A 22,833-nucleotide genomic window follows, 5' to 3' on the forward strand; every position below is an offset into this window, starting at 1 on the left:
CAGGAGTCGTTACGGCAGAAAGCAGGTCTGGTTTTCTGGGGCAGAAGAGTATCCAAGATTCAGGCAGGTCCGGGGTCACAAAACAAGAGTGAGCCAGAGCAAACAGGTTCCGGGTGTGAGCTTTGCAGACGATCTGACAAAGGAGAGCTGAAAGACAGGGCTTTAAATACTGGGAGAGGTTAGTGGGTAATGCAGCGCAGCTGGCAGAGTAATTAGAGCAGAGCAGAGCAGGGACAGGTGGAGCTAGTTAGGCTGAGTAGAGAGAGTGGTGAGCAGAGTGGAAGATAATGGAAACCAATTAAGGTGGTAACCCGGTGGAGTGAGAGGGCTCATGACAGAATTACTGCTGCAAACATATAATTACTGCTGTCAATTCTCTCCTTAGTGGAATAAATCGCTTTTATGCTAAATTCAACATACATCAGAACCCAGAATTGAAGTCCAGCAACAATGTTTTTAAGGGCCTGTCCACACGGAGACGCTTTTTAGGTTAAACGCAGAGGTTTTGCTTCGTCTTGGCCGAGCGTCCAAACGAATTCTGTAAACGCACTGCCCGAAACCGCACTTTTCTGAAACCTGGTCCCAGAGTGGAAAGATCTGAAACCGTAGCCCGTTTGAATTCGTTTAGACAGCGAAACCGCACATCCTGCTCGCGTATCGATGATGTCATCGCCACACCTCAGCTGCCCTAGACTTGCACTTATAGTATTGCCTAACAATACTAGTTTTCATACATGACATTGCCTACGATTACACTCCGTAAGATAAATATCACAACTGGTGCTGCGCAGCGCCGATAGCTTATGACTTGGTGGACTGAACACTGTTTTTCCCGGTGTTTTTTTATGCATTCTAGCTACTGTCAGTGACGCGAGAGAACTTAAGTTATTAGGAAAGTGCGGTGTAAGTTTAGGCTACATTAATTTGTGCGTAATGCCAGTGTCATTCATTTATTTTACATGTCTTACAACATATATACATGCATTCACAGTCGAGTGAAATCAGATATAAGACGCTTAGAACTCACGTTAAGCCGATGGTAGCCCACTGAATGCGAATGCACGATTTGATGCAGGTTTTATAGCAATATTATAAATGTGGCGACAGAATAGCCTAGAACTTGGGTAAGCCTTGCGCTTAGTAGCCTAATTGAGGTGATAGCCAAAACTAATGTGAATCACGGACTATCCTACAACCAAAGAAAGTAAAGGTGATTAGTAGGCCTACCTGCGTTAGCCAAATAAAGGACGGGACTGCACCCTTCACAAACCGTAAAATAACGTTTATTAGTTTTACAGTTGACTACAGTTGACAGTTCACCATCAGTCCACACAAACAATTCTGGTTTCCTTGCACTAGCCATTTCGTCGTAGCCTATTCTGTCTGTTTGTAAAGCGCAAGTTTTGGTCAATTTCTGTAAAGAAACAGTGCCACCTATAGGCCTGGGGTATGAAGTAACGTGTTGAGTCGTGTTGAGATGGATCCGTTTGGACGCAAATATTCTTGATACGGTTCCAGGGAAGACGGAGGAAAAAAAGATTGGTTTGGTACGTCTGGACTAGGCCTAAGTCTGTAATTAAAGATATTCGCAAGAGTGGCAAAGACATCGGCCAGCACCATCCTCCCATCTCAAGCGCTGATCTAAAGCGAATCAGGGAATCAGAGGCCCTCTCTACGACCACAGACATTGGCTTAGTCCGAAAGGTATGGTTTGACGTCCAGTTGCACCGTGCACGAAGAGGCAGGGAGGGTAACCGGGATCTGACCAGGGATTCGTTTACCATCAAACGGGACGAAAATGGCAAAGAGTATATCACTCTATCGTTTAATGCCGAAACGAAAAATCACAAAGACCCAAGGGACGCTATGCAACATAACTATCGCGGGTACATTTTTTCTGAACCGGGAAACCCAAATTGCCGCGTCGGGGTCCGGTTCGCCCTGTTGGGACTTATTTTCCCAGTAATGACCGGCGTTCTATACATTATCCCTTACTTGTCTGTCATCATTTGCCCGATGGCATCATGAGGCTAGTTATGGTAACATCAATATTGTGAAAAGGAGTCAACAAGGTACAGTAAATAGTGGATATAACAATAACATAGGTTAGGCCACACCATTATTTAAAGCCTAGCTCGCTTAATAGAAAATATACATGTAAGTACACAGTACTTACATGTATATACAGTAATGTATTTGGACAGTCTTTTATGCAAAAGGAACTTCAGCGGTACTTCAGCTGTAACAAAATGGAGTAAAAAGTAAGATATTTGGCTTAGAAATGTACTGGAGTAAAAGTAAAAAGTTTAACAAAATTGAAATGCTCAAGTAAAGTACAGATACATGAAAAAGTGACTTAAGTACAGTAATTGAATAAATGTACTCAAGTAATGTCCGCCACTGATAATAAGCCCTACATGACCTTGCCGTAAAGCCCTAAATAACCTTGTTGTGACTTGTTTATAACACAGTAATGCAAGTCATGATGGATAGCCTAATGGAATGATCATTGTTTGGATATGATGAATGTGTCGTACCAGGCCATGCATGTAGCTGCTGCTGTCTGAGAGAGAGCATGCAGTGATTCATGAAGCTGTGCTTTCCCCTTAGGACCCATGATGGGGAAGCCAGGGAGTAAGGTTTTACGAGAAGCCTCTATGGATGGAGTACAGCCACAGCCTCAGGTAACACTGTGCTAAATGTCCTTCATAGATATCCTGTGTGTGTGTGTGTGTGTGTGTGAGAGAGAGAGAGAGAGAGAGGTAAGTCAATTTATTTACATAGCACATTTTCTATTACAGTGGCCTAGTAACCATCAAAGATGAGAACATATGTATGTAGTGTCTGTTGTGTACATTCATGACATTTATTTATTTATTTATTTATTTATTTATTTATTTAGCCTGACACCTTTATCCAGAGGTATGTCATACATTTCCATTCCCATTAACCATGGTCAAATTCTAGTTGGGAGCAACAGGCAGTTTGTCGTGTGCATGGTAGTGCTTGAGTGGATGGATGAGTCCTCAACCACTGTCTGTTCCCATGATTACACAACATGGATCAACTTCTGCTTAGTTTCACAGTTTAGCTCTTGATCCTCTATCATGACTTTGCTATATACATCAGCATGCATTATGGCCCTGGTTCCCTGTGGGTTTAATAAGCTAGCTGTGTTGACAGAGATTGAATCGACCTTATCAAAATGTTATTACACTGGTTTAAGTCTGCATTTGAAAAAAAAATCGCCGGTTACATGAACCAAGGCATGATTCTGTTTATCCCACCCAGCAATTTATCATGTCAATATGAATTTCTCACAATAGATTATTTACAACAAAAACAATAACACAATACATTCATTTTATCTGGATATCCAAAGCACTCACATACGTATGATCCTTTGTTTGTAGCTTTGCCATCCATCCTATTTTTTCTATTTTTTTATGATTATTTCAAGTACACATCACCATGTATGTCACCAATTGTTTTCGTTTTGTGTGCGATGTAGTGGTTCAATGCATCATGGGAACGTCTTGAGTGTTAAACACAGTAAGGCCCCGGTGCCTTGACACACTGATCGTCTCACATATGAGCATTACAGTGCTGTAGTGGTGGTACTGACATCCCCACTGCTGCCAGAGTCGACACTAATCCCTGTGTGCCGACAACGCCCTGACCACACACACATCACATCAGTGGCCCAATTAGTGACCAGACGATATAAGCTCCTATACCTGCGTGGCTTTTTTTTAAACGCTGATGAGAGCATTGTCTGTGACTGACCAGTGATCTACAAGCTCACTGAGCAAGATTAGCGCCATGGTGACCTCTCTGTGTTACAGAAATAGAAGTGGATGAGTGAGTGGCTTGAGGATATAGACTAGGAGATGTCCAAATCAGGTTCATTAGATACATTTGTGGCATCCATAATATGGATAATATGGATATTACATATATTACTACATCATAGTAGCCTATGTTGTTATATAACGTTATAGGCCTCTTTGAATTATATACTGTGCACTTGGGCTGTGGGAGAGGATATTTCTAAATCTGAGAATCTGAACTGGTAGGTGATAGATGTGCTGGTACTATCAGTCTTTGATCGTTTTGATGGGCACATCTGATGGTGAGTGAGTGTTTTGTGCAATGTGTCTACCCTGCTTCCTGTGGACACTGGCCACAGCGGAGACAAACAATCGTACATCCAAACTGTCAACACGCCATTGCTCTGGCCATCTTCTCCTCTCCACACATTACAAGCAGAGCTGGGGGAATTTCTCTGTGTCTTTTTTTGACTCTCCGGTTGTAATCCCTCCTCACCAAAACAGTGGCAGGGAGACTCCATGTTGTCATCCCCACAGCACACAGGAGCTGTAGCAGCACCAGGCTACAGTTAGCAGGGGAACTGGAGTGAAGTGAATTGAATCGCCGGGGATGGATTAAGATTAAGACTCTCCGCTCTTTGATGGGTTTTAGCGGGGTAAATCTGGGGAGGGGGATTATGATGTCACCAGGTCCCTGCTGCCGTTGAGAGAGAGAGAGAGAGAGAGAGAGAGAGAGAAAGAGAGAGAGAGAGAGGAAATTGAATTCAGGGGAGTCAGGGGAGAGCTGCTGCTGGCCCGGGATTACGGCACGGTCGGCGTGGAGATGGTGAAACTGGCCACGGCTGATGCCACGCCACTCTCACCGGCACGCCGAGGCCTGGTTGGCACCTGATGTGGAAACGAGCACTTAAGGAGAGCGGGAACAGGATTACCGGCAGCGGGGCCGTAACCCAGCACAGCTAATGGCGCCCACACAGGAAGTGGACAGGGCCATGGTGTTCCGATCGGCGCATACATCTCATCTTGCTCTGTAACTCCTCACTGCACCGCTCAAACACAGAGAGAGAGAGGGAGAGAGAGAGAAACAAAAGTGGATGTGGTGAGTAAACTAAACTGTATATGTTAAGGTTATTGAATGTCAGAGTTTTCACCGAGGGAGTGGCATTTACTCTGGAGCGCTTTGACAAATTAGATTAATTTAGGCTACCCTAGATGAGAGGTCTGTATCTGTTTGGCTTTGCTCTTGTCTTGTATACATTATGCTAAATATAAAGTTAAGTGTTGTGTACAAATGTGCTATAAGTTATAGCTTTATAGAGCTACTTCAGGGAACATGAGGGATGATAAATTATCCGTGTGGTCCCTGGCCTTCTGCAGGGGTCTGCCAGGGGAACTGTAGCTAAATTAGTACCCTTCCACTTGTCACTTGGGACTCACCTAAACTCCACCTTTTGCGAATTACTCACGCTCTCGTCTGCCACGATGCATCTGCCAGGAAAACTTTAAGCCAGTCAGACCCAAATGATCGCTAAAATGCACCCAGGCATCGGCAACTATAGCTGGAACTCCACTGCAGTTATTACTGTACTCTGAAGCAAGTGTCTTGCCAGGGGTAGTCTGATACAGAGAGTAAAATTGCCCACTTACCCCCCATGTCACTCCATGTTTCCTGGGGTTGACCTGTGTGTCTATTGTGTTTCTCCTTGCAGCCTACGCCAGTGGTGGCCATTGATGGGCTCACCAAACCCAACAAGATGAAGGTGAAGTGGACCCAACTGGGCCTGGTCTTCTTCCTACTGCTGTCCGTGGTGATGACGGCCTGTTTCATCTGGCAATACCAGCTGCCCAAGATACTCGCCGGTATGTTTGTCATGACCAGCTCCGTTTGCCATCAGTGAAAAACATGACATTGTTTACCTTGGCCTAGCGCAGGGGTCGGCAACCTTTTTTGCCTGGAGAGCCACTTTTACCAATGTTTTTTTTTTTTTACATCTCAGAAGAGCCACATAAAGAGGTTACAAGAAAAAGTTTGGATATTTAACGTACAGTTACTTTCAATTAACAGAGGATTTTTAATACATTTTCTACTAGTTTTAAAAGTAATGTGCAAGTAACTTGAAATGTAAAGTGGAATGACAGAAGTATAGGCCTTAGGCTTCCCATGTAGGCTAAACACCACCCCCTATTTTCCCAGTGTCCTTTGGTAACATCATAGTTAACAACACAACACTCAATTTTCGTTGACATGTCATTGGCGAAATTAGAGGTTAGATTTGGTGATAGCCTTGGAGTCTGGCTGGCTCATATTCAGTGAGGTGAAGTTTCATGCAAGAATTGAGGCTGTCATCATTTAAGGGCAACTCCACGCAAAACTGTCATATATATATCCATAACGCCAACTAAATACCATGGCATTGTGTTGCCGTTATGTGACAGTTTTGCACGGAATTGCCCTTAAATGTGAGTGCAGGTTTGTCTTTATATTTTTCATATGTGAGGAAGATTTCTCACATGCAAGTGGAAAAGGGTTAACACAGCAATAGTAACTCGTTGCAGTGTGCGATATATAACGGGCAGTTAATTTCGCGTTTTCAGAATCAGTCTTCGGATGGAAACTTTCCCATTTCCATTCAACAATATTGTGCAGGCTACGGTTACAGAGTCAAGTGAGGTGGAAAGTTATATAAATTACTCAGATAGACCTACAATATTACATTTTGAAAATGAACGAACTAAAATAAAATACATTTTAATTAAATACTCATTAATTATTTTCTGTTGAGCTGAGCCGCATCAGAGGAATCAAAGAGCCGCATGTGGCTCCGGAGCCGCGGGTTGCTGACCCCTGGCCTAGCAGATATATATAATTAGTGACCGGATTACTTGATGATATGAAAGACGTAAATCAGAAGCACAAAACTTGTTGCCATTGACGGTGGTAATTACATGAATATATTTGACCATAGAACATTGGGAAATTCCATTCAAGTCAGTCGGGTGTTCTACTAGCATTGTGAAGAGCCGTATAATAACTCATGTGAAGTGCTTTTAATTGGCCTGTTGCCCTGAAATGCATGGCGGAGAGCCTTACTCATCAAACCCAATAAACGAGCAGCGCACATTCATTAGATGCAAAGAGCAGCCTTATAAAGACCCCCTAAGGTGCGCTTGCTGTTTCTGTGCAGGCTGGAGAGGAGAGGGAGTCAGAGTCTACAGGGCGACCGGTACATCCTATTACATCCTATTAAGTGCTCTCCTGGGGGCGGCGGAAAGAGATTAGGAAAACTAAACACAGACAGCTTGCATTTTCTTTTTCCTGAACCAGTCAACAGAACAGAACGGAAACACTCATGTATGCAGCGACGGGAAGTGTCAGCCAGGTGAAAGCTTCTACCCCTCAATGTTTTAAGTCAGCACTTACTACACATAAACCAGTTTCTCTGTTCTCTGAGATGGCAAGTGTGTTTTTAGATGTCTGAGATTTCCCCGATAATGCATTAAGAATTGGAACCATTAGTGATGAAAGGATGCCTGGAAGCCAGCAGAAACACAGGGCTGCTCAGTGAACTGGGTAGGAGGTTTGTTCCGGGTCAGAGGGCTGAGGGGAAAATCTATATTGGGCAAGTAGTAGTTAACAGTCTGGCATAGCTGGCCTGGCATAATAACAAAAGTTTTTTTTAAATGTATCCACTTTTCTCCGTTGACTTTCCAAAGAACTGTTTTTTGCAGCACATTGTGAAGTGAAAAAGGGGAAGGAAGAGCTTGTGGTGTATCAGAGAGAGAAAGAGAGCATGGAGTCTTTGGGAGTGATATTTTATTCAATTGCATAAATGTCCAGAATGAAGCTTGATAGGACCCTCCTCACAGAATTAATGAACCTGGAAGGAACCATGGAAGTAGCCTGGAAATATCCAGACTCTCGAAAGGACATTTCATTTCTACAGAGAGTCTGGCTACTTTCCATTGCCAAGCGTTAACTTTCTTGAAGGCGAGTACTCTGTTGGAGTTTAAAACTATTGTATCTGCCCAGAGCCACTCTGGATCTGCCATAACCAATCGCTAACGTTTAGTCGTGACGTATGCCTGGCTCAAACTAGCGCACGACCTCAACGTCATCGTTCTCAGCTACTCCCTCTGTTCGCTGATTGGACCTGCAGATTTTTGCAGGAGAAAACCCGCGAATATAACGCAGACCCAGACGACGTACTGAAGGGAAATTAAAATTGAGCAGAAGTACGTAGGAGGGCGGAGTCAGGCTACCATGGAAGTGCTGTGGAGATGGAAAACATTTTCACACTAAGCTGTTGCGTCTCATGGCTTCATGGCCTTTCCCTTGTCTTCATCAGTTTCACTCTTATCTCATCCGCTCACTTGGTTCTTGTCAACGTCCCTTTCCCCTAAAGGAGATGTGTATCTATTAGCACATCCATGTTTCCCTCCAATGGGTGTCTTTCTCTCATGTCCCTCATTCACCATCTCTCTCTCTCTCTTTTCCACTCCGTCAGACGATGCTCTGGGAAAGAACGGCAACGGTGACAGGATGTGCCCGCGCTTTCCCGAGCCCGCCCCACTTGAACACCCCATTCCCATTCTGAAGGAGGCCCTGGAGAAGGTATGGGCTGATATGGAATATCCACTAGCCTAGTTTCACCAGACTCACACACTTTGTGAAGAGTGTCACAATTGGAAAATGTTTCCAACCCTAGCATCATACTTTGCATTAACTTTAAAATCATTGGTCCAGCCAAACCGAAGTTTAATTTTTAATTTTTAATATGTTTGATAAACCCCTGGCTAGCACCTCAACTTGGGTGTGCCTCCAAGCCTTTCACTGTAATAATTTTAAATTATTTATTGGTTATTTAACATTCTTGTCAGTAGCATGGGATGTGAGTGTGACATGAATCTTGATATAGTGCCCATAAAAAGCATTCACTCCCCTTGGATATTTACCCCTTTTATTGATTTTATTAATGCAATCTTATAATCTGGCTCTTTAAACCCGCTTTAATGTCAAAGTGAAAGCAGATTTCTACAAAGTAATGTTCATTTATTACAAATTTATAATGTAGAATAAGTGGTTTCACCCCTTAAAGTGACTGACTTAATTGAATGTATATTTATCCATTGCTGATTTTGCAATGTATATTTAATTAACATTACCTTGTAGAAATCTGCTTTTACTTTGACATTAAAGAGGGTTTATTGTATATTGTTGTTAAAAAGGCCAAACTTGGCCCCAGCTGTGGCACAATTGGCTGGGGCACCTGCACCGTACGACGGCGACCGTGGCTCAATTCCCGCCCCGTGGTCCTATCCGGATCCCACCGCGACTCTCTCTCCCACTCACTTCCTGTCGTTCTCCACTGTCCTATCTTATTAAAGGCATAAAAAAACAAAAATATACTTAAAAAAAAAAGGCCAAACTAAATTGACCAAGATTCCATTTCTAAGACAATGCCATAATAAACCTAGACAGTATGGGGTTTTCCCATTGACCTAGTTAACACAAAACAAAACTGCCATGTTTCATTGTAAACACAAGTTCTTTGTTTGCCCCTGACATAGTAATACTATAACATGGTTTTAAGTGTAGTCATCATGCCAAATTTATAACAACTTTTTCATTGCCTGTTTTTTGCCAGTTGACACACTGTTAATGGTGACCAATACAGATATAGATTAGATTGTTATCTCATCCCCCAGGTTGATGCACTGCTGCGCCAAAGCATTAACCCCACCAGCCTGCCTGCAATGTCAGCCATAGTCATCTACAACGACACAGTATTGTGGACAGGAAATTTCGGCAAGAGGAACGGCAGTGACCCTCTCTCCACCCCACCAAATGAGTATACCATCTACCGGTATGCATTGCTTATTTAGCTGACATAGTACTGGTAGTTGTGTGAGACAGTACAACGAAATTGCAATATAGTTGAATTAATGTTGATTTAGCAACATTAGGTAAAAATTGTTATTTCCCTCTTGGCATCAACGTTTAATGTACTGGGTAATATACTTTTGCAAGGCGTCCATGCAAATTCAAGACGACTGCACTGTTGCATGTGGGCAATACCATTAAAAACTATGACATATTGTTTTTCTTTAAACAAATACAATTGGTGAATGTGGTTTGAATTTCAAAGTGCTATTGTTGTTTTTCAACTAATAGAGAAAGAAAACAACATTAATAACTGAAATCTAAGTAAGGGATAATGTATCTTCCGCCAGTCAATATCGGAAAATAAATCCCAACAGGGCAAACAGGACCCAGATGTGAAGTGGAGGGTTTTGCTTCGTCCTTAAAGGAGAATTCCAGTGTGATATTGACCTAAAGTGTATTGAAACATGATACCGAGTGTGAACTTATGTCTCATAGCTCATCTTGGCTTGTCCCCTGCACTCAGAAATCTGCCGTTAGTTAGCCGATGCTACCAACAGTTTTTCGATGGAGGTGCCTTGGGCATACGTTCACACTCGGTATCATGTTTCAAAACACTTTAGGTCAATATCACACCGGAATTCTCCTTTAAGGGACTTATTTTCCGATAATGACAGGCGGACAATACATTATGCGAAAGTATGTGAATAGAACTTTCTGCAGCACTCTGAAGAGCCTTATAATGAAATAATATAGCTCTATCCTCTTAAGAATAATGTCACAATCTGGCAAAACTAAATCACAAAAAAGTGTTTTGGAGTTTGGCCACAGTCATAGTCACTTTTATCTGTTGTTTAGGACAGCAAGCCTGAAACGTAAGGCACCCATCTGGCTTCTGGGTGGTAATCCATTGGTGGCAGGCATGCAGATTTAGTCTTGGCTGGCGGATGTTAGTTTATTCTACCAAGAGACTTTCGCTGAGTCTTCTTTTCTATGGGTTTGAGGGACATTAATTGCCTGAGGATATACCTTGGCATCTCAAACAAACAAGATGCCAAAAAAACAAACAATCTGAGGCCTTGGGTGTAAATAAAATGCTAGACGTCTGGACTAGCTCAGCTAATATCGGCAGATTGTTGCCATTCCTCTTGGATATGAATCTCTTTTGGGACTACTGACTTTTGGGAGGAAGAAGATGTTCAGTGAGAGTATGATTACCAGTTTTACCAGTCTGTTGTTGCCAGCATCCTCTTCTATGCTGTGGTATGCTGGGGAGGAAGCACAAAGAAGAATGCTTTGCGACTAGACGGGCTGGTAAGGAAAGCTGGCTCTGTAGTGGGAACCAAACTGGAGTGCATCACTTCAATATCTGACAAAAGGACCCTGAACAAACTGATCAACATCTTGGACAATGAATGTCATCCACTCCACAGCACTATTACAAAGCAGAAGAGCTTGATCAGCTGGAGACTTCGCTCACTGTCAAGCACAACTGACAGACTGAGGAAGTCATTTGTCCCCAGGGCCATTGAACTGTTCAATGCTTCACTAAATGGAAGAGGAAAGATAGACTTCTCTGCCTCTCCACCTTCTCCATGTTTGTGTACTGACTGTTCACTACTGCCTACTGTTTTACTGCTACATTGTTTACATGCTATATTAGCACATATGTATAACCCCTCCCTTCCTCCCACAGCCTGGATTGTGGCCGTACTTAATACTTGACCAATGGCTGTAACCCTATTACTTCAACCTATTTTTGCACTGATATAGTTTTTTTTATATTACTTTGTCTACACTATTCTCTTATATGTCCATTTATTTTATGCTGGTCTCTAGACTTTATTCTTGCACTGTTGCACTGTTGGACTTACTTATTTGCACCATCATCACCTTACCATGCATACAGAATTACAGGTTCAGTCCCTGCCCTGTCACTGCAAGCGTCTCATGCTTGATAATCCTTAGTCAAGTCAAGTCAAGTCAAGTTTATTTATACAGCGCATTTCATACACAGAGGTCATTCAATGTGCTTTACATAAACAAAACAAAACAATAATAACAAATAAAAGCATAGAAGGGCAATATAGTCAAAGAATAGTTCAAAAGGTAAAGATCATAATAAAAAGAAAAAACATAAAACATACAAGGTAAAATTATTTAAAAATAGAGAATGATTAAAAAGTCAAAATAAAAGACACAGGGTAGAATAATTGTCAAGACAGATTCAGAAATTATAACTCAGTGCAGTTAGCAGAAAGCATCTGAGAACAGTTTGGTCTTAAGTCTAGATTTAAAACTGGCTACAGTTGGGGCCTTTTTAATGTCATCTGAAAGTTGGTTCCAGAGCTGAGCCGCATAGCAGCTAAAAGCTGCTTCACCATGTTTAGTTCTAACAGCAGGTTTTACTAACATGTTTTTCTCCTGAGACCTGAGAGGTCTGGAGGGTGTGTACTGCTGAAGCATGTCTGAAAGGTATTTAGGTCCTGCTCCATTAAGTGATTTATAAACAAGCAGTAGTACTTTAAAGTAAATTCTGTGACTTACTGGAAGCCAGTACAGTGCAGGGACTTAAGAATTGGAGTAATGTGGTCAGTTCTTTTAGTTTTTGTGAGAACCCTAGCTGCTGCATTTTGTATCACCTGAAGCTGTTTGATAGTCTTTTTAGGAAGGCCTGTGAAAAGTCCATTGCAGTAATCAACCCTGCTGGAGATAAATGCATGAATGAGTTTTTCTAAATCATCTTTTGACATCAGCCCTCTAAGTTTGGCAATATTTTTGAGGTGGTAAAAAGCTGATTTAGTTTAGATAGATAGATAGATAGATAGATAGATAGATAGATACTTTATTGATCCCCAGGGGAAATTCAAGGTCTCAGCAGCATACAGACAACACAAACATGTTCTTTAACAGCAGAAAGAGTAATTAAAGTATATAATATAAAAACACAACTAAGCAATAAGGACAGTAGAAGATAAAGTATATGCTAAATATACTAAAATACAAATTATACTAACTAACACTTAATCTAAATCAATTCTAAAAACAGTATCCACATAGTGGTGATTAATCAATCAGAGGCGCTTGCAATGAAATGAGCAAGTCCAACAGTGCAACAATGCAGAAATAAAGTAAAGTAAAGTCTATATATCTATATATTTAACCATTTAAAGAAAATGTATAAGTGTGGCCACAGTTCGGCTGTGGCATGGAGGGGGGGGGGGGGGGGGGGGGGTTATGCATATGTGCTAATATAGCACGCAAACAGTGAGGCATAAATTGATTTAGTTATCGCTTTCATGTGGCTGTTGAAATTTAGATCACTGTCGATTAATACACCAAGATTTTTAACAGTATCCTTTGCTTTCAACCCTTTTGTTTCAAGGGCAGTGGCAACCCTAAGTCTTTCCTCCTTTTTACCAAATATAATTACTTCAGTTTTTTCTTTGTTCAGCTGAAGAAAATTGAGACGTCCGTGTTGATTTGTTCTATACACTGACACAGAGATTCAAGGGGACCATAGTCGTTTGGTGACAGAGCTAGGGCTAAAATAGAAAAAGAAAGGGAAAATGAGATGACATGTCAAGGGATGCGACAGTAGTTAAATAAGTGGATGGTGAAAAGCAACAGGTAGGATTTAAAGTGTGACGTCTGTACTTGGAAGCACACGTTTCATGTTCATGTTATTCATGTTACCAGACTAACTAGCGTTTGCTAAGCATATGCCGATTGAAACAGCCTATTCCATTCAGATAGCTCGGTGGCTACCATGCTCATGCTGCACTTTTAATGGCAAACTGCAAACAGAAATGTCACACTAGCAACAACTCATTACATGATTCCATTTCCTAACAATGAAGACTCCTTGTAATAACTTAATATTGTGCTGTCAATGTGGCGTAAACAAAGGCTAGAGTTGAATCAGCCTTATCCTTTGTGAGCAACAGCTGGCAAAAGGACGTTATGAGAACCGTTTAGACTCTCTTAAAGTGACTGCGACATTTAACAATACTTCAAGTTCAAATCGGCAGAATTTCTTAAAAATAATAATATGTAATACATTATTGGCCTTTTGTTTTACTTTAGTTGTTTGTGTGTTTTTTTTTTTTTTTTTTTTGGGGGGGGGGGGGGGGGTGGAGGGGCGCCAATTTGTTGTTGCATACCCCTCAAAAAATGGGTAGCTGCGCCCCTGGGTCAAGGACATTGGTGTTGAGGTACAGTTTCCAATGGCAACAAAGAAACTTCTTTCTTGTAGATATGATTTCAGTCAGTTGATAACTATGCCTGTAAATCCAACCCAGTGTTCTAGTCTGTGTAATAAAATATTGTGATCAACAGTGTCAAGCAGCACTAGGACTGATGTTTTACCTGAATCTGTATTGAGGCGTATGTCATTGAAAACCTTGATGAGAGCTGTTTCAGTGCTGTGATTTGTCCGAAAACCTGACTGAAAGTAATCAAAATACCCATTTGATGTTAGGAAGGTGGTTAGTTGATTAAAGACTACTTTTTCAATAATTTTGCCAATAAAAGATTGGATATGGGCCTGTAATTGTTTAGGATGGAGGTGTCCATGTTATTCTTCTTGAGAAGTGGCTTTACAACAGCTGTTTTCAGTGACTTAGGAAAACACACTATGTGGATATTTGATTTAGTTTATTTAGTATATTTAGTATTTTAGTATTTTTTAATCTTCTATTGTCTCTATTGTGCAGTGGAGTTTTTTATATTATATATATTACTTTTTCTGTTAGTAAGTGCATGTTGTGTGTGATGTCTGTATGCTACTGAGACCTTGAATTTCCCCTTGGGGAATCTATCTATCTATCTATCGATCTATCGATCGATCTATCGATCGATCGATCGTCTCCAGCCTCCTATGACCATTCAGTTAGTTAGTTAGTTAGTTTATTAGTTGTCCCCTTAGGGAAATTCTTTTTCACATTTTCCATACGGCTTTTCATCCTGCATGATCACAGGCACAGAAAGGCACATACATGAACACAGACATAAGAATGACATACAGACATACACCTTACATACATCACAGGCAATTGACACAGACTTTTACATAAATTATTGGGGGTTTCATGGGGAAAACATACATTATTGCACTGCATATATTTATCTATGGGGCTTTGTGTTGTTGAGTGTTTGGATTCCTATGGGGATTAGGCTTCTGCTGAAGCGGGCTTTATTGCACCTTATGCTACTAAACCTCCTGCCAGAGGGTAGGGGTGAGGAGTAGCGATTGAGTGGGTGGGTAATGTCCAGGGATATTGAATGAGCAATACGTGCGATGGCCTTAGTGTTTAGTTCTTGTAGGTTTGGGGTACTGTATGCAGACCTATTATTTTGGTGGCAGTATTGGTTAGTTGGGTGAGTTTGTTACGTTTGGATGTTGAAGAAGGATGTTGAAGAAGCAGGTGGAACAGTATAAAAGGATGGGTTGGACAATGCTGGTATACAGTAGTAGGAGTAGATGAGGGGCAACATGAAGTCCTTTTAGTTTGCGCACTGCCGACAGTCTTTGGTTTCCTTTTTTCTGTATGTCTGTTGTGTGATGTTCAAAGGTGAGGTTATTGTCAATTGTGAGTCCAAGGTATTTGAAATGGTCTACTGTCTCCACTGTTTCATTGGAAATGATGATGGGGTGGTGGGTTTGTGTGGATTCAAAAGCCATTTCTTTTGTTGAGTTTGAGATAGTTATTTCCACACCACTGAGTGAAGTGAGAGACTGTGTTGAGATATTCTTGGGTTGAATGAGTGAGGAGATTGATGACATTACTTGCTCAGAGTCTGGCATTTTGGCAGAGTCGTGGGTGCCAAACACAGCACACAGCGCAGCAGTGCATCTTAGCATCCACTCCCTGTCGACAGCTTGAGATGTGAGGCTGGTTTCAGAGCAGCGGATTGCCCGCCTCTGGCAAAGACTGGACTTGTGTTTTCCACCTCAAGGACAAAGCAAATAAGCCTCAGTTGCACAAGAAAACATGTAAACAATTAAGCCCCTAACACTGAACTGTTATAGTAGATACACATGTGAATAAATATGAAATTGTGTTCCAGGAAACATTTCCTAATGTTTACATTAAAGGTGCTCTAAGCGATGCTGGGTAACGTCACTTCTATTGACTTTCAAGCAAAACAGAGAGCTAGCTCGCTACTTCCTCCCCCTCCCTCCCGTGAGGCTCCAGTGCAATTGACACTCTCCTAAATGTGCATCTCGTCTGTGATTTGCTGGAACAGTTTGTTATGTTTATATGGGCTATAGGTTTGCCCAGGTTGTTTTTGCTGCCGTTTTTGGAGCCTGCACTGTCTACAGAGATCATGTTGGTTAGGTGATGTTTGAAGTAAGTGACATAAAATGTGGTTGGTTAGATGATGTTTGCAGTAAGTGACATAAAATGTTTTAGCCTAAAAAACGCATGGCATCGCTTAGAGTACCTTTAATGAATTAGAGTAGTTCAACCTCACAAAGCCCTAATGTTAGAGTAATGTTAGGGCGTGTGGGTCTGGACAGCAGAACTTTGTACCCTGATGTCATTGGTGTGGCTATATGTCTGTGCCTTGAACTTGCGTTGAACTTTAGACAAGGACCAGTTAACAGTTCCATATTGCCTGTAAGATAAATGAAAGAAATTATATTCTGACATAAGCCAGAACTCTGAAGTCAAAAGGCTGAGAAGCATGCCCAGAGGAGGTGATATTAAAAGTCTGGGAAGTACAGACCAGTGCGCCATGATCTCGATGCTGATGGACAATTAGCTAAAGGAAGCTCATGAAGCCCGTAGAATGTTTGTTCAGGCGTGGAGAGCCCACAGGAGCGATTTAGTCATGAGATACTGACAGTAGCTCTGTGTGCCTATGGCTGGGTCAAGCTGTGAAATCTAGAAAATAACAAAAATAAAATGAGTCAGTCGTTAACAGAAGCACCAGCATTCTCACAAAGATGATGCATTGGGCTGATATAAATGAGTTCATTAAGCAGTACTGTATGGCACAAGTGAGATTGGGGTGCCATATTGCTACAGTGTTATAGGTTGAGCCGTGTTGATATCCTTTACCAACCTAGTGATCACAAGTGCCATATTGCTTTCATCGTTCCAACTAAGAAGATATTGCAAGAAACTGGAAGATATTAAATAGTGTTATCAATCTTGTTTCTTCATTCTCTGTCCCCCCAAAATGGCTTCAATGGGTGCTCAGGGAATCTCACATTAGTGGGGCTTCCATTCCAAAATTTTGAATATATATAACTCTCATGCCCCCCACTACCATCGAGCACCCTCTCATCGAGTTTGTGCTCATCAGTGCACACCAGACTGCACCAGACTGTGATTGACAGTCAGATCTCACACAGCTCTGGACCAGAAGAGCCGGGAGCTGTGGATTTTTGCAAAACAAATAACAGGTTCTAGGTGAATAGAAGTGCGTTTTTTTTTTCTAAAACCGGCTAATTTATGTTGTTCTGTCGGAGCATAGTGTCGGTTTCAGTGAATATGATCAAAACAATCCTGCCAACTGCAGCTTTAAATTTCATGGAAACCCTTTATTCCTAACTATTGGCAAATATGTTGCATAGAATAGGCTATATATATAATTTAATCATTTTGGCCAACGATCGGCCCAAAGGAAGGACAATCAGCAGCCCATTGGTTACATTTCCATATTGACACTCGACTGATCCAATAACAGCTCACGTCAGGCCCCACCCCTCACATTTTGGCGTAGAGCCAGGCAGGGGCGGACTGGGACCAAAAATCGGCCCTGGCATATTTGGTCCAAGCGGCCCTCAAATCGGTCGGGCACACCTAATTAAATACAAAATATTTGCATTACCCTTAAATATGCATATATTTTCAACTGTCATGGAGCACTGAAAGTGATGTAGGCCTCATTGGTTATCACTCTGACTGATCAGCGGTAGCCATGGAGCACATGATCTCCATATTCAAGTAGCCTAGGCTATAGCCTACAAGCAATTATTAAAGAAGAGTTTCTGCTTGAATTCAAAGTATCATTTCAAATTATTCATTAGGCTACATTTAAACTATACAATGCTCAACTGACAGCAGCACCAAACAGTTAATGAAGCCTATGTGTAAAGAGCTAAATTAGGCATACCTAGATTGTCGTAGACGTTAATCACTGTAGGACAACTGAGACAACACAAAATACTGTTGCTGGAAATATGTTATTCCTGTAGGCTATACTACATTGCTGGTACGTATTTTGGAACATTATAGCTACATTAACTAATTATCTTTGATGTCTTCCAGTAGCCTATCATGTTACTGTATATTAGTTGGCTTGTGCATGAATATGACTTTATGTTTTGTAGCCTACATTTCCGTCAGTTTACAGTCTTTTAGCCCATCTTTACCATGATAACCCTTCCAAGATAGAACGCTTTCGACGCTCTACTTTGAGAGACCAACCACCACTCATGCCATCGATGTTGAATTTTGGGCGTCTGACGGAAACTGATCAATCTGACCAACAATTAACATCCATTTGACAGTCTTTTGCTGTCCGGGTTTGCAAATCATTCATTTAGAACATTTAAGTTGCGCTATTTGTTATTATAATCACAGCACGGCCTTACGTTATCATTACCATATCATTACCGCAATTAATAAGTCATCATAATCATCATCGTCAGCATGGCATGTCACACATACAGTAGTCTGTCCCTCTGCTCTGTATGGTTGCTTACATACTCGGTCAAACTCAACGAACTTCAACATGTTGCTGACATATGCTAGCCTACTTGCAATATTGTATTTTTGAAGCTTCTACATTGGTGTTACTTTTGCACTATTGTCACTGCCGGCACCCGCCGCAATTTCGTGTAGGCAACTTCGAATAACTTTTGATGGCTCACAAAATCCTGGCTCTGAGCCAAAATGCGAGGGTCAGGGCCTGACGTGAGCTTTCATTGGATCAGTCGAGTGTCAATATGGAAATGTAACCAATGGGCCGCTGATTGTCCTTCCTTTTGGGCCGACCGTTGGCCCAAATGATTAAATTATATAGCCTATTCTATCGGCCCAAAAGGTGCGTCGGCCCACCGTGAAAATGCCCGGTATGCCAGATGGCCAGTCCGCCCATGGAGCCAGGATTTTGTGAGCACATCAAAATTTATTCGAAATTGTGTACACGAAATCGCGGCGGGTGCCGGTGTTACATGGCAACTGGCTCCCATGTTAACTGCCTGCGTTGATGACGTTTCATGATTGATGATGAGTCTTTGACAGATGTGGCCGCTTGCAGATTTGTCACTTTCTGATATACTAGAGACGCACACAAATATGCATGACATGTTTAAAAGTCAAAATTGTATGTAGTACTACATGCACTGGACCATGAATATGCCACCCAAAAAACAAACATCTAAATAGCATAAATAAACACATGTGGGTATCGAACCATGAATAAATTGACTTATTTGCTTGGTAATCAGACGTCTGTCCACTTGCGCCACAAACCAGCTGACGGTACTCACAGAAATTTACTTTAATTGTATGATTAAAAGAAGTCAGCTAACGTTATTATGATTGTAACAAGTTAACATAGCTGTTCATGTTATCTGGCTACCATGTTATCATGCTACCGTTGCCCAAGCCATTTAGTAGACCTTCAAAGTATCATGGTTAAGTTTTACAAACGTTTCACTGAGGTTAGGCTGTGGCCGCCCGCCCCTACCTGAAGTGTCTGTAGAGGCACATGAACGTCAGCAAATAAATCAAATAAAAATGTGTTGCCTGATTGTGTATGCTTTTGTCCAGCCTATTCTTTTAAGAATTCAGTTCATGAAACACAGGCATTGAAACGCACACTGCAATGGGCAGGAGAAGTCTATAACTAATATTTTACACAAAATTTGCGCACAGGGAGAGTCAAAACTCTTAGGCTTATAGGCTATTAACGTTAATGTTGCTGACATGTAAACATGGGTTTGATGTTTTTTTATACTTTATTTCCCAATTTGTAAGCTGGTGCTTCTCCTGTGGCGCAACAGGTTCATGCCTGTAAATTGCTTTTTCACGCAGTCGACATGGGTTCAATCCTCCCCATCACACGTTTTTTTATTATTATTTATTTATTTTTAGACCAGCAACGCTTCCTCAATTTAGGCTACAGATAGACTAGGTGGACACAGAGAGCCTGACCAGCAGTCAGTGAAATGTTTGAAAAGTTAACCATGATACTTTGAAGACCTGGCTTGGGCAACTGCTGTAGCAAGACAACACCATCAGCCGTGTTAACTTGTTCAATCATCAGCTTACTTCTAATTGTATAGACTAACTTAAGTAAGTTTCACTATAACTTAAAAGCTGGTTCATGGCGCAAGTACGTAGATGAATGGTTATCATGTAAGAGGTTTCATTTAGGAAGCAGGTTCGATACCCACGTGGAATTATTAGGCTATTTAGTTACTTATTTTTTTGGTGGCATATTCATGGTCCAGTGCATGTAGCGTAGGCCTACTACAGACAATTTTGTCATTTAAATATGTCACGCATATTTGTATTTGTTCGTCTCCAGTTTCCATCAGAAAGTGACAAATCTGCAAGCGGCCACATCTGTCAAAGAAACGTCACCAACGCAGCCAGTTAACATGGGTGCCAATTGCCATGTAACACTGGTAGTGACAATAGTGCAAAAGTAACACCAATGTAGAAGCTTCAAAAATACAATATTGCAAGTAGGCTAGCATATGTCAGCAACATGTTGAAGTTCGTTGAGTTTGAACGAGGATGTGAGCAAGCAGAGCAGAGGGACAGTGAGCAGGTGGTGGAGCCTAGTTGAGGCTTCATGATAAGAACTCAGTAGTGGAGCAGGTAGGCTATGTGTGACATGCCATGCTGACGATGATGATTATGATGACTTATTAATTGCGATAATGTAATGATATAGTAATGATAACGTAAGGCCGTGCTGTGATTATAATAACAAATAGTGCAACTTAAATGTTCTAAATGAATGATTTGTAAACCCGAACAGCAAAAGAGTGTCAAATCGATGTTAATTGTTGGTCAGATTGATCAGTCTCCGTCAGACGCCCAAAATTCAACATCGATGGCATGAGTGGTGGTTGGTCTCTCAAAGTAGAGCGTCGAAAGCGTTCTATCTTGGAAGGGTTATCATGGTAAAGATGGGCTAAAAGACTGTAAACTGACAGAAATGTAGGCTACAAAACATAAAGTCATATTTCCAGCAACAGCCCTGTTTATTTTGTGTTGTTTCAGTTGGCCTACAGTGATTAACGTCTACGACAATCAAGGTAATTTAGCTCTTTACACATAGGCTTCAGTAACTGTTTGGTGCTGAATGTAGCCTATTGAATAATTTGAAATGATACTTTGAATTCAAGCAGAAGTGCTCCATGACAGTTGAAAATATATGCATATTTAAGGGTAATGCAAAGATTTTGTATTTAATTAGGTGTGCCCGAACGATTTGAGGGCCGCTTGGGCCAAATATGCCAGGGCTGATTTTTGGTCCCAGTCCGCCCCTGCTCTCGCCAGACCAGAATACATTCTCTCAGTATTTCATAGGCTTGTCCAAATGTTGCCTATTACCTATGATTGTCTCTGTAACAATTGTACCTGCTGCCTCCAAGTCTTTTTGGAGCTTTCTCCGAGTGGTCCTTGGCTCTTGGGCTACTCTTCTGGCTATCCTTCTGACTTTTTGGTCAGAAATCTTGCGAGGACATCCTTTGCATGGCCGGTTGATGATGCAGTGATGTTCCTTTCACTTGCAGATAATGGCTCCAATACTGCTTACTGGATGATTCTGAAGTTTTGAAATGCATCTGTAACCAGTTCCATTGATATGGTTTGCAACAATAAGGTTGCAAAGGTCTTGGGAGAGCTCTTTGCTTTTACCCATCATAAAATGTTTCTTGTGTGACACTTAGGTAATGATAGCCCATCAATATGTACTAACCCAGCTTATATTCATTTGCACAGATAGGAGGGATAATTACTCTCTAACTATTTATAGATACAAACTCGTTCCTTGCCATTCCTATATATTTAAACAAATATTCCCTTTGTGTACTGCTTTTTCTAAGCGTGTTCAATACTTTTTTCCTGTGCCATTCCACTTTTTTACTCATAACTCAACTTCTGGACATTAATGTTTGGATTGTTTTTAAATGGGTGGATTACCTAAGTTATTACTAATGTCTGGTGAAATTTTCATGCAAATAACCTCATTGGAAATATGCTTACTGAAAAAAATGTTGACGTGTTCAATACTTATTTTCCCCGCTGTATTATATCCTAAAAAAGGTAAAAAACATGAATTATGTTAAAATAGGCACACTAAACACATAATACACATAATTAACTATTTTAAATAGTAAACTATTTTAAATAGTTTCTTGAGGTCTTAATAAAACATCTGTTCCAAAATACAAAAAGGAAGAATCCCCACAACACTGTTTCCAACACTGTCCTCGATTGTGTGGTTGTTCCTTTACAAACATGAACATCTTGTACAACGGCTTTGCTTCAATAATTTTGACCAAAGCCTTGACTAATAGTGCTGTTTATTAAAACTGCACTGTATTGCCTGTATGTAAACTTTGAAAGGCATGCTGGGATTCTTTCCAGGTGAGTGAACTTAGGGACCGTTATCAGGCACTGTTTTGGTATTTACTGTGTGCCTGACTGCAGATTCCAAAGGTGGTGATTGAAGTTTTCTCTCTTGAATACAGATGAGGCCCCTTGTTTTGTCATTGGTCAGCTCTTGCTCCCGCTCGCGCTCCTGCTCGATGAACTCATATATGCTGATGATGTGGGTTTCCACTGCTGTCAATCGGTCTCTTGAAAAGAGCCCACACTCTGGCAGTTCAGAAGTCACTCAGAAGACACAGACTAACACTGTCCCACTCTTTCTCTGTATCTCCCCCTCCCTCACACACACATACACACACACCCACATACAGAGACATCTCCCACCCAAACATACACACAGACACACTCACACACACTCTTATCTAAAGACACCCATGTGATCTTGACTTTACCTGCAGTCAGTTGATAAGTAGTTTGTTTACTCAGATGTGCTCACATAGCGTCTGAAGCCTTTAGCTGCAAACAATCAGTC

The 22,833-nt window shown here is 41.3% G+C and overlaps 1 protein-coding gene across 2 annotated transcripts in view; it reads left to right on the plus strand.

The window, feature by feature from the left end:
* The window catches only part of lactbl1b (lactamase, beta-like 1b), a 40,122-nt gene that overhangs the window by 6,688 nt on the left and 10,601 nt on the right, over window positions 1–22,833 (plus strand). The window contains exons 2-5 of one of the 2 annotated variants that reach the window (XM_042090639.1): window positions 2,611–2,684; window positions 5,540–5,690; window positions 8,336–8,442; window positions 9,537–9,694. In XM_042090639.1, coding sequence (XP_041946573.1) covers window positions 2,616–2,684; window positions 5,540–5,690; window positions 8,336–8,442; window positions 9,537–9,694 — 485 coding nt within the window. In that variant the 5' untranslated portion in view covers window positions 2,611–2,615. Of the gene's footprint in view, window positions 1–2,610; window positions 2,685–4,788; window positions 4,930–5,539; window positions 5,691–8,335; window positions 8,443–9,536; window positions 9,695–22,833 lie in introns of those variants that run through there. The other variant, XM_042090640.1, reaches the window with a different exon arrangement.

The sequence above is a fragment of the Alosa sapidissima genome, chromosome 4, assembly GCF_018492685.1.
Source record: "Alosa sapidissima isolate fAloSap1 chromosome 4, fAloSap1.pri, whole genome shotgun sequence".
NCBI classification, from domain to species: domain Eukaryota; kingdom Metazoa; phylum Chordata; class Actinopteri; order Clupeiformes; family Clupeidae; genus Alosa; species Alosa sapidissima.